The sequence below is a fragment of the Lissotriton vulgaris genome, chromosome 5 (genome assembly GCF_964263255.1).
Source record: "Lissotriton vulgaris chromosome 5, aLisVul1.2, whole genome shotgun sequence".
Classification (NCBI taxonomy): Eukaryota; Metazoa; Chordata; class Amphibia; order Caudata; family Salamandridae; genus Lissotriton; species Lissotriton vulgaris.
The window spans coordinates 1,512,878,375-1,512,891,784 of record NC_141693.1 but is presented as its reverse complement, the minus strand read 5'-3'; the positions used below and the strand labels follow the sequence as shown (position 1 = coordinate 1,512,891,784).

Below are 13,410 nucleotides of genomic sequence, written 5' to 3'. Positions count from 1 at the left end.
CGCCTTCCTTGAGGATATAGAGACCCCCTCCCCGACCCAAGCTGATCAAAATGGTTTAGAGGAGGATATTACCCTGAAAGAAGTACTAGATGCAATTAGCAGACAAAAATCAGGTAAAGCCCCAAGTCCAACTGGACTACCCGCAGAATATTTTAAGCAAAATGCTAACTGCCTAGGTCCATATCTGCTGGAGATATACAATGCGGCACAGGAAGAGGGATCACTTCCTGCAGACCTCTGCAATGCTACAATAGTAGTAATTCACGAGCCGGGGAAACCGCTTGAGAGTTGTGGGTGATATTGCCCAATCTCGCTGCTAAATGTTGAAACCAAAATCTTGGCCTCTATTCTTGCGGCCTGGTTGGTAACAGTAATAGCAGCCCTTATCCACCATGACCAATCGAGCCTTATGCCTTAACGAGCTAATTATCTTAACCTCTGACGCCTAGCCAACTGGCTGGACACGTGAAAGATAGATCCACTCCTCACCTATTCCTCTCACTGGATGCGCAAAAGGCCTTTGACAGTTCACTAGCTTTTATACATCAAGTCTTGTTAAAATTCGGATTCGGCTAAAGCTTTATATCATGGGTGGACTTACTATAAACCAGCCCGAGAGCCAGAGTTTGAGTCAACAGGATGCTATCCGTGGATTTTCCAATAAAAAGAGGAACCAGACAGGGCTGCCCCTTGTCTCCCATGTTTGCTCTGGTGCTGGAGCCACTGGCTTGCCTGATCAGATCTCACCCTGGGATAAGTGGTTTCCAGTACAATGAAAAATGTGGAAGAGCAGAACGGATCGCGCTCTGTGCGGACGGCATCTTACTATAGATTACTAACCCTGATGACCCAATCTCATTAATTCTATATCTATTTAAGAAATTTGGCGATCACACAGGCTATACTATTAACTGGGACAAATCAAGCCCATACCCTATAGGAGTTACCATTGAGAGATATATATATATATATATATATACATACACACACACACATATACAATACCAGGACACATCCCGGTTGTTTGAGGGGTTTAAATACCTGGGACTGTTCATTTCCAAGGAAACCTTAAGCTGGTCATTGCGGAATTTCAAGAAGACGTTGCTAGATGGCGGCAACTTACCCTTACATTGTTACAACTATGTATAAGATGATTACTCTCCCAAAACTGCTCTATATCTTATAAAACACATACCATAAAATTCCAGGAACAATCTCTTTTTACAGTTAATGATGACCTTCGAACGTTGCTGTGGGATGGGGGTCACCCTGGTGTGGCGCTACATACACTACAATGTAGTCCGTACAATGGAGGGATAGCACTCCCGGAAATTATGTCCCATTATAGGGCAACGCATCTCATTGTAATCAACAAATGGGGGCACTCGGCGGGTGACCACCCAACATATGCCCTGAACACGCTCCAATTCCAGAATCAAACCCACCTTCACTATGAATATGAAGTGACGGGCACCAGAGGCCTGCTGTGCGCAACACAGAGTAATGAGGCATTGAAGGGGGCTGAAAGACATATGGGATGGGACAGGAGACTCACAAAGGCGACACCACTATGGGAAGGCAGGACACTACCCAAAATAGACGGGATTTCAGGAAGTGGGACATGGTGGGAATTTCCATGCTGGGCAAAATCATGCAAGGAGGCGATCTAATCCCCTTTTCGGCGCTACAAGCCGAATTTCAACTGATGCACACACAAAAATACAAATACCCTCAAGTCCAGCATGCCTGGAGAGCAGAGAAAGTAGACACAACCACAAACCCTGAGTATGCGCCATTGGAAGGCAGGCTGCTACAGGAGGAAATACCCTCCAAAGCAGTCTCCTGGACTTATAAAACTCTAATCAATAAGTTTATACGCTAAAATCCCTACAGTACAAATTGGAAAACATCACTGGTCCATTAGAGGACATTGATTGGGAGGGGGCCTTAATGCACCCGAGGGGAGGTTGCAATTATGTGCTGCAATATATATATATATATATATATATATATATATATATATTTTTTTTTGGTATTGCCACAATGATTGATCTTCATAGATACAAACTGCTACCATGTAACTTAGGGCTCATAGTGGCCAAAAGGGACATTGCCAGGAACTGAGGAGCGCGACATACGTCCACTCTAAAAAAGTTGAGAGCTGGTATGGACCTATATATGGGACCAGAAAAGACAACTTATGCCGCCAGAGGATGCCCCAAAAAGTTAGTGGATCTGGGACCCATGGTTGAGCTGTTATGGGTTAGAAATAGAAGAAAGGGTAACAAATACTATGCTACTGCCTACTCGAGATGGAAATACAATCACTGACTCACTGAACCGTGCCTGCAACTTCACAGGAAAGAACCATTGCAAAGGGCAGGAAGGGGAAATATGAGATTTGATTTATTGAATTTACTTTTGCACCCTTTTCTCCTAGAAAATGATACTGTAAATATGGATGTAAAATGGTTATGTACAATGATTTCCTTCTAATGTTATGAATGCAACTTTTATTGTGATTGATAATAATAAAAAAGACAAATGGCTCAATTGCCAGTGTGGACAGAAGGGGATAATGGGGCAGTGTTGCCTGATGCCGCTGCCTATATAATATTGCTCTGATATTTTTTTTATTTATTTGTTTTATATAGCAACAGCTAGACCCGGGGGTTTCAGAGCGCTTAATATACACAGGGGAACACAAGTTGCATATCCTGTATGATCTCTCGCTGTTTGGAAGGTATAAAGGACCTTAACCCATCTGTGGAAGGTGCTTCCTATACCATAACGGTCTAACACCTCATGGAGGCAACTGCAACTTAGCGGAATCGTAGTCCTTCTGCATGTCAACTGATAAAACAGTTCACATCCGGCCACTGCTGGGAAGCCTACTCCAATATTTTAAAAAGACGCCATATATTTTGTGACATGCTACAACCTGAAATTAAGCCACTTTGGTCAACGTTGATACGGCATGGCATATAAGGAAGCAGCCTGTTGGCAAATAGCTTTCCAAGGAATTTATAGTCCTCATTTAATTTGGAGAGGGAGCAGTATGCTGATAACTCATCAGGGGGTTTCCTGGGTTAAAACAATGTGGTCACCAGTGCCTCACAAGTTGTGGGGGGAAACTCACGAGTTCCAACGCTTCATTGTAAAGCTTCACCAGCTTGGGCACCAGATGGTCCACAAAGAAGGCATTACATTCAAGAAGGAGGCCATCTGCACTAGGGATTTTCCCCATACAGTGTTTAACTGATGATTCGCAGCCCACTAGTTACTGTTGTCCGTGAGCTCAAAATCGCACATGAACTCTTAAATAGGACATCATTTAAACCATTAATTGCATGAGTAAGTTCACTTTACTAAATGCACCAACACAATGCAGTTTGTACATTTACATGATTATGAAATTTAAATTTCTCTGTTTTCTTTGTTTCATCCACAGTGGATGAATGTTATTATTCTTTGATGGCCTCTATCATTTTATTGATTTCACCATTACTGCCACTTGGTCCTGTCACACCCTCTCAAACCATCTTTCATCCTTACAGACAAACTGCCAGAACGTGATAGTCCTCTTTACACACAACGTGTAATCTGCAACACCAGCTTACATACACTTGTATTGGCCCCCATCACCCTTCAGTGTCCCCAAAACTGTCACATAAACACACTAACGCTGAGGGAAGCGTGCATTTTCTGTAACTAAACTGTTCATGTGTGTGGCAGTGTGCACTAATGACATCTGTGCTTAATACTGTTGTTCACCATGTTGTACGTGTGCTGTTCTTTAATGGAGTGTCTGTACCTTTGCCCTCATCCTTGAAATGACAGAGTTCTAGTTTCCTCGATTCTGTCGAGACGCATTTGCCTCTGTTTATCCTCTCTTTAGATTGCCCTTCATGATGGGAGTGATGCTTACAGTTACCCTCACTGTCTCCCCTCCTTCTAGCTCGGTTCCACTGCTATCGGGATCCAGACCGCCGAGGGGGTATGTTTGGCTGTGGAGAAGAGGATCACGTCGCCACTCATGGAACCCGCCAGCATAGAAAAGATTGTGGAAATAGATTCTCACATTGGTAAGCATGCCATCTGCTCACCCCTAGAACCGCCTGTGTGGGAGTAGTATGCCACTTTACATCGAACTGGTGGTGTACTTTACTGCCTGCTGGCTTCTTTGCATGTGATAACATTCCTCATTATTTGCATTAATATACATGTGTTTGCAGAGCTGTGCACCTGCTGTACCTCCTCTTGCCCCGTTTTTCATGTGAGCAGATACTGACAGCCACTTCTGCACGACTGGAATTCACAATGTGAGGGCTGTACATGAGCATAGGTCGGGCACAGTGTGCTCCTGTCTGGCATCTGTATCCGGGTGTAGGCCAGTGCCCTGAGCGGGATCCAGAAGTGAGGCTGTTTCAAGCCGGACGCAGCTGGCAGCGGTAGCAGACTGTCCGGCTGAGTCCAGCCTCTGGGTCAGTAGAGTGCAGTGTTCAGGGATGATTTTCAGCTGTTGTGTGACAAGCAGTGCTTTGGGAAACAATCGGCTTTGCACACTGACCAGAGGCAGCTGCTGCATGAGGTGCAAAACAGACGTTGACCAGGAGGCATGTTACTCATTTTAAATCTGAGAGTGATACAACTGTGTAAGTAGAAGATTGTGCAGAGCCTGAGTTTTACCTTTAATCCTGCCCTAGTGTTGCAGACAGGCGATTCTGGGGATGGAGGGATTAGCAAAAAAAAAAAGAAAAAAATGACACCCTTTTATCGGTCTCAATAGTTGAGTTTGCATTAATACTTTCTCCTTCAGTGTCTACTTAACTTACTTTACTTGAATACATAGCTAGTACCTCCTTCTGTTGGAACCACAGTCAATAATACCACTGACACAATATAGGGCTCAGAATTGGTCTTAGAAAAGTATTCCTATGCTCAATACTTGGTAGCTTGGCTGCGAGCAGGCAGTCTTAACTTCAAAGACAGGTATGTAAAGCATTTAAAAACACCAATTCAGTAGATAATTAAGGCACAACACACAATGAAAATCCAAAACCAAATTATAAACATAGGAAATATTTGTATCTTTTCAATGACACCAAAATGAAACAAAATCCACTGTAGGGAACAAGAGATATGAATGTTTAAAGATGAGTCACGTACTAGTGCTTAGAAACAAACCGTGCCACTACTGGTCATTTCGTGGCTTCTGACCGGGACACATTCACATTTTGCATTTGTTCTGGAGATTCTCTCACCAGTCTTGTGCAGCCCCCTCCAGCAGGCTGGATCCTTTTAGAACTCCTTCCTGAAGTTCTTCTTGCGGGTCCAAAGTGTCCCACACACAATCCAAGGGTCTGAAATCTCCAAAAGCGTATTGAAAGTGTGAGACTTCACTTCACACAATTCACTTGGACAAAATCCTTACAAATCAACTGGTAGAACTGCAGGCTGGGGATTCTTTCTGGTGATGGTCCAGGTGAGCTCTTTTAACCTGTAGCTTGCAGGGAGTCCTCTCTTTAGTCCTTTTGAAGCAGGTTTGAGCCACAGGGCTGTATTTTCAGATGGTGCATAAGGTGCAATCTTCAGAGTGCAAGCCTAGTGAAAGCACATCAAACTCTTCAGCGTGGGCCCTTCTGATGCTCTTAGGTTTCAAAAGCAGATCTGAGAAGCACTGCCCCTCTCAGATACTTATTCAGTTCTTTGGAATCAAGCAGGAGGGCACTCCTGTCCAATGTGGTGCAGGGCAACGTCCCAGAGCATGACCACTTCCTCCAAAGTGTGGCAAAATGGTAACCCATAAACCACTATTCTTCTAAAATTCTTTGTCAGAATTTTCAGCGGGAGAAGAGCTGGCTAAATACACCACTAGGATGGCTAATCTCCATAGACTCCCCCCCCCCCCCTTGTATCTGCTCATTCCTTTCTTAAGCCTAGCATCTGCCTTGGGTCAAAAAGGAGAGTTGTAAAGGAAACTGATGACTTAGCTTTCTCTCCCTTCCCTTGTAGAGTAGTATTTACTGCCCCTCCCTGGCATTCCTATGCCCAGCAACCTCTCCTCCCCGTGAGGCTTCCTAACCCCAGGCAAAATGTATCCCCTCTTCAAAGCAGTCTGGCTCACCCACTTCTTATCTCTGACCAATCGGGCAGAGCAGTACAGGGTTGAATTTTGGCTTACAGACAACAAAGTCTTATAACTTCTTGTCTATACTTTTTAGAAGAAATTCAACAATACCATATTGTGGGATTTAATCATTCTTCTGAGTCCTTTTATCCTAGTTTTAGGGCTTTTCTTTCTCCAGTTTTTAACTAATAACCTCTTCCAATGTTAACCTATGGGCTAGGGATCTGCAATGGAACAATGCACTGGGCAATTTCTCCAATACCAGGGCATATAAAGCAGGTTTTATAAGGACCCTGCTTATACCTACAGGACCCACCACCCCTGAAACACCTGGGAAAGACTTTAGGGGTTCTGAATATATCAAAATATTGCAGATCCTCAGTTCAGAGCTCCTAGCACAAAAGTCGATTTTGGGAAGCACTTTACAACAATTTGGCGAGTGAAATGTGCAATTTCACTAACCCCAGGGCATATTAAAACCTTTTTATAAGGGTTCTCCTTATAAGTACCTGACCCCGCCCTCCCACCTCACCCCTTGAATACCTAAGGGAGACCCTGGGGGTACCTACCATGCCCAAACACAGCAACACAGGGCTGCTTTTAGACTGACCTCAGGCACCAGCAGTGCACACATGCAAGTGCAGAAAAGGCTACCGACCTCTGAAGTGCCCTGGCCTGTTCTGTACTAAGGACTTAAAGGTAGTTTCAATCCCCCTGCCCTATATGTACTAGGACCTTGTAGGGGAGGTCATGCCAATCAGATGTGCACCTGAACCCGTAGTGTACCTGAGTATATAGGGGGTTTCACTGTATTCTACGTGTGTCTTCAGCATAGCACTAGCTCTGGGCCTGGTTAGGAAGAGCCCATGGTCAGTCAGTCTGTTGTCTCCAGTACCAGTCAGCAAAAAGTTGAGGGGTGCCCGGGGCACAGAATGACTTTGCAACACTGTATCGAAGTAGTGGTCTGTTATCCATTTAACCCCTTCCCTGCTCGGCACATTCCCCTGCTGTGCTGGGGGGAGGGGAGGGGGGCGCGCAGCGCTCCCATGCTCATGACTAGCTCAGCTTGTCATGAGCTACAGTGCTCCTGTGCTCATGACGAGCTGAGTTCGTCACGGCCGCACCCGTTTATTCAGAACGCTCCGCACAGCAGGGGAATTAGCCCAGCGTGCGAGCGTTCTAAAGGCCATGACGAGCTCAGCTCGTCATGAGCACCAGAGCACTGTAGCTCATGACGAGCTGAGCTCGTCATGAGCATGCAAGGGGTTAAGATTAGCAGATGTCAGTACACAGAAGCTGGGCAGCCAATGGCTATATGAACAAATGGATTGGAAGCCAGGAGTCAAACAGACATGGCTTAACGTAGATGTCCAGAGACCTGCCGTCCTTAATTCAGAATGGCCAGGCTTTTGGTTCATTGGAAGTCATGCTGGACTAGTTGAAGAAAGTGTAGGCAGGATCTTTCGGGCTATGAGGTAAGCCTAGATAGGCTTTTCGGATGCTGGGAGTTAAAGGGAGTTCTCTTGTTTAAATTGGGGCCAAAGTTCCAGTGTAATATAACCAGAAGTGAGAAGGCTCAGAACTAGGACCTGACTCGTGGCTGGTCAGGTGGTGTGTAGAAGCAGAACAAACGTGGGAGAGTAGATATCACTGTGGCTAATAAAGGTATATAGTCCTGAAAACCAGAATGACTGACTTGAGCTACTCGGTGAAAAGTCAACCCACTTGATGGAGTGACAGAACTGAAGATTGGAGACTGCTCGTATGGTACTACCATGTCTACTTCTTTAATCCTGTCTGTTATGCTAGCTAAGTTCCTCTGCACCCCACAGGCAACAACACACCTTTGCAGTGCTCCAGCACACATAGTGGGCTGAATTGTGCAATATGAAACTACAAATCTCGCATGAAATAAATTGTCCTCTGTCACACTCTTTCCACTGCTGACATAGGATTCTTAAACGTTCTGCTCATGCTGCTTAAAATAGTTGCGTATAGTTGAATTAACTTTGGTGGTATCTGTGATGTCCCATTTAACAAACCCCCAGATACGCTGTTGTTGCCTTATTGTATTATTTATATCTGCATACATTGATGTCATTATGCCACAATGAAACCCCGTCTATCCCCACACTTTCATTGAGTTGTGATAATTCCTAAATTGCCCCTAATCAATTCTTGTCCCTCAATGAAGGACCACCAAATTGAAGTCTGTCTGAAATGTCCAGTCAATGTATATTCACAGCTTACATTGATATTTCTTTTAAATAAGACATAAGCTACTTAAACTTGAATATTTTAAAGTGTTAAGTCATTGTTAATTTGCCAAATGTGCATTTTTAATTGCATGACCTATTTTTCTTGCAAATGCGTTGCACGCTTTACTTGGTGCTGTGTCTGCTTCCTGTCTTCGCAAATTACCACAAAAATTGTAAGTTTGAATAAACCATAGGCCCTTAAATGTATAATGTGTTCGTATTACAAGTGTTCGATTAAATGTAAATTGTAATTGTTCCAAAGATGCCTTCTCCCTTGACTCGGATGTCGTTGAAGCTTTAGAAAATATGAATAATATACATAGTTATCGCTGCTGTTTCACTTTTCTCCCAAGTCCCCTGTGAAAAGGGTTTCAAATACCTTTTTTCCTCCAGGGCACAATGTAGGATTTTTTACCTCTTTGAACCGGCTGATAGCAAACACTAACTTGCCCTTCTCTTTCAGGCTGTGCCATGAGTGGATTAATAGCTGACGCAAAGACTTTAATAGACAAGGCAAGAGTGGAGACCCAGGTACATTTCCCATCTTTCAATGAAATTGGAGGCACATTGAATCAGCACCCTGACAAAGAATGCGGCCACACGCAGCGTTGTTAGAAATAAAATGCCTGTCTCTGAATAACTGATAGCGTAAGTCACATATGGGGTGTGTGTTTAAGAACAAAACAGTTCTACGTCCGGTATAATGGGGTAACCCAGTGTCCCTCAGAACCTGGGTGTGAAGTTAAGAGGTAATGTTGATTCTGTCTGGAACCAAATTGCTTCCTTACTTAATGAATACAAAGTCAGTCTCTCTCTTTCTCCCTCTCTTCCTCCCCCTCTCTCCCCCTCTCTCTCCCCCTCTCCCCCCCCTCTCCCCCCTCTCCCCCCTCTCTCCCCCCCCCTATCCCCCCTCTCTTCCCCCTCTCCCCCTCTCTCCCCCTCTCCCCCCCTCTCTCCCTCCCTCTCCCTCCCTCTTGCACTCTTTTGCACTCTCCCTCTCTCCCTCTCTCTCTCCCCCTCTCTCCCCCCCTCTCTCTCCCCCTCAATAAATGGAGGGGAGAAAACAAGGAACACATAAATCAAGGAGTATATTGAAAGAAGAAACCTTTTTTTTGTTTTACAGTGTATAGATGACACTGGAAGGCTGTTGCGGGAAAAATGAAGTGACAAAGTGCTGGTTCTGACAAGATTATATACAGTGATGTATTGCTCGTTAAAAGCACTGATTTAAATGACATCCATCCCTATGTACATAAATCTGCGGTAAGAGTAAATTACGTGTCACAGCGGGTCATCTTCAGGACTTTAGGAAGCGGATATTTTTAGTGAAGAACCAATTCGTGAAGGGGTTACATGGCTGCCCAAATCTGTTTGTCGTGGTTCCTATAGGCCAGGCTACGAAGGACTGGGCCCTTCACTAATGGGTGCTTCACTTAAAATTTTACTCTTACCTTGGACCACACCTAAACCTATCCTAATTAATTTAATTAATTCATAGGCTGTCCATATCAGCTTCCTAAAGTCCTGAAGAAGACCCGCTGTGAGGCATAATTTGTGCTTACAGGTATCAAAAAACAAGGGAACCCGTAAAGGTGGCGAAGGACCCCGGGTAATACTATTTATAAGTTAACAAAGGTCCTAGGCTTCAAAAATACTTTAAGAAAATGATAAGCACAGGCTTAGAATAAGGACTGTGTGTTTTTTCTCTTCAGTGTCCAGCCGGACATGAAAGTATTTATTTAGAAGATTTGATAAAGTCATACATTTTTTAAGGTGAAGCAGGTCACACATTAATAACTGGGCACAAGCCTGTACTGAGTCAAGGGAGAACAATACATAGACAAAGAAACAGTGAGAGGAGAAAATAACAGGCAAACAAATTGGAGAAAGAGGTGGCTTACAATACAATAAAAACTTAAGTAAGCTCTGACCCACAGTAACTGCAACACAAATTACAAATTGCAAACGGAGCAGTACTGTACAAAGAGTCGACGAACGTTTCGATCCCTATCTCCAAGGTTATGTTGGGATCATCTTCAGGACTACAATAAAGAGCTTTGCCTGATTGATTGCAATTATATAAACCTGTGGGGATAAACTGGAGGGGGATCAAAAAGAAGAAAGAGGATTTATCTTATAGATTATTTATATTGGTAACAGCTAGTCAGTTGCAGTTCTATACATTAGGGGTGCAACAAGTGCACATGCAATTGTGCAGAGAGCCTTTGTTTTTATTTCCAAAGGGCACGGGGGGCAATGTGCTCATATTTGGAGAAGGTGCAAAGTCATGCTGGCGCACGGACACGCAATTGATTATTCGATTTATAACAGGTCTTTTAAAGGTGCCAAGTGAGAGTGACTGGAGCCAGGGCAGTGGTAAAAACGCTGTTTGTGAGCAATTGATGGCATGGTGAGAACGTAAAGTGATGAACAGTAACTACTGTGGCCGAATTAAGAGAGTGACAGTGAGAGGCTGCAAACTGACCGTCGCACGTGGAGTGCGTTCACGTCTTAGATAGCGGTGCAGCAATGTCACTTCTGTGATTGATACAAAAAATATATTAGACACATTAGTGATTAAAAAACGCAGAGTGCGTGGCGAACGGAAAGAACATGATGGTGAAATTACCAAGGGTGCCTGTCTTTATTGCGTAGGCATCGTCGCGGTTGTGACTGGAACCGCAAGCCTGTTTCCTGGAGTGTCAGAGAACCTGCGTAAAATTACAGTGAATTACCCATGAGCTACGGCATATAACCGTGTGGAAAAACTGCGAGTTCAAACCGAGTTTTACCTTAATCAGTGAATACTGGATGTTTAGGCAACGCGCTAAGTAGCGTGAGCCTCTTCAAGACGAACCTAAAGAAGTGGAGGAAACATACGACGGTCCATGAGTCTTGTGGACTAATTGTGGACCTGTACAGCAACCGAGTGTGCAGGGTGAACTGGAGTGAGACTTACCGCAATGTGAACGTGTTGGGACAGAAGGATGGGTCCCGTCTGGTCAGCGTGATGGCTGGTTGAATGGAGCCGGTGGGGGAAGGTGCATAATAATCTCCTCGGCCGTAGTGAGCGAAAGAGAAGAAGGACTATTAGTATGTGATAGACTCCGCTAGAGCATGCACGCCATCTTGGAGTGGTGGACTTGGGGGAGAATAGTGCCTAAAACCGGACATGGAAGGATTTAGTTCTTCACTGCAGGCATTAAGGAAACAATTTGTACAAATTAAAAGACGACAAGTGTTGGCGATACCCTAAACTCAGAACACATTTTTTTTTAATAACATATTTTAAACCAATCTATAGCAGTGAAATGAACGTAATAGTGCGCTGGGCTCAACTGCACTAAATTGTTTACATTTTTGGCTCACGCAGGCAGGAAAGTTCATGGACACCCAGTAGGGAAGATTTATATTAAACTGGTCCAATCCTCGGTTCTGTTTAGGCCATCCTGGATGGAGTTGAATTGTATGATGGACTTCAATTCTTCTTTGTTTAGCAGCTGTCCCATATTGCCGCCTCTGGGTTGAAGCTTCAGCATTTTCAGAACAGTCCATTTGATGTCATTTTCTGAGTGTTTCAGTGCTGTAAAGTGCTCAACCAAAGGTGCATTGGGGTTCCCGCACTGGATACGACTTCGGTGTTGTCCAATGCGGATCTAAACTTTCTGGCTGGTTTGCCCGATATACACTTTTTGGCAGGTACATTGGATTAGATAAATGACATTGGAAGTATTACAGTTCGAAAAAGAACGGCATTGTACAGTAACATTATTAAAGGTGAAACTTTTTCCTTCTATAGTGCAGTCACAATTGTTACAACAGCCGCATTTCGCATGCCCGACAATGGGGGACAGACCCCATACAGTTTCAAGAGTAGTAGCAGGTAATGCACTAGGTAGAGCTGCCCTAACCAGGTGGTCTCTAAGGTTTTTATTCTTTTTGAAGGCAAAAACTGGTTTTTCAATAGTGATGACACCTGAATTTAGAATTGGTCAGTGTTTAAGAATCGATTTTCTCAATTGGTTGGAAATTGGTGAGAAAGTGGACACACATGCAATACGTTTTGAGTCAGTTTTTGGTTTCGGTGTGACTATATGCCAATCCTCTCATTTTTAGACAAACGCGCTGCGCCCGAGAAGTATGCGATTATTTGATCAGGATACATGGATACGCCGGATGAGGTCACGTACTCGTGTTTACTTATCCCCATTAATACATCGGTCACTTACTTGTGATTTGCTCAACAGCGCGTTCGTCTAAAAATTAGAGGATTGGCATATAGTCACAATTGCGTATGAGCACTTCTGGTCCAAATTGAATTATAAAAATTAACACGTTCTAAATATTCAGAGATCTTGAATAAACTAGATACTGGCAACTCTTTGGAATACAACCCTTAAGCCCTGACGAAGTCGATTGGCACGAAAAGTGCATGACGAAACACGTGTTGGCTGCGTCGTTTTGCAAAGATGAAGAATTGATTCTCTATTTTGGATTAACACCTTAGATGCAGCGCAAATAACCCTCCCCAGTGCTGCGCTGTCCATTGGAACTAGTGCTGAATGGACGTCCAATGGACGTGCACAGCACTGGGGAGGTAGTGCTGCCGTCGGCCAACGCCCCGACGCAGCACTTAAGAGGCTTATATAATTCGTAATAAATACAAGTTGAAGACTTCTGAGTTGGATCAATGTGATACGAATGAACTGGATGGACTATGCCTTGGATTGTACTCTAATTTGACTGTTGAAATATGAGATATTATTTTGTGATATTTTCCTGGGAGAGATAGATGTTGGTTTTGGCTGTATCTACTTCCGAATATCTTTACAATTTGAAACCTATTCTTACCACTATTGTTATCTACTGTTTAGTGCTCAGGGAGGATCGTACTTACATCAGTCACCTGATATCTGCTACAGATTCCAAAATTGTTTAGTGGATTTCATTGATGCTGTCTGGTTGTATGCTAAAAGTCTGATAACGTTTAAATAAACTTGAATTTAAAAAGTTTGTTTATTA

At 43.8% G+C, this 13,410-nt stretch overlaps 1 protein-coding gene across 1 annotated transcript in view; it reads left to right on the top strand.

Annotated features, from left to right (window-relative positions):
* Positions 1-13,410, top strand: part of PSMA5 (proteasome 20S subunit alpha 5) — a 64,211-nt gene that overhangs the window by 28,472 nt on the left and 22,329 nt on the right. Inside the window, exons 3-4 of the mRNA XM_086923560.1 lie at positions 3,959-4,085; positions 8,852-8,919. Of these exons, the coding sequence (XP_086779686.1) occupies positions 3,959-4,085; positions 8,852-8,919 (195 nt within the window). The remainder of the gene's footprint in view (positions 1-3,958; positions 4,086-8,851; positions 8,920-13,410) is intronic.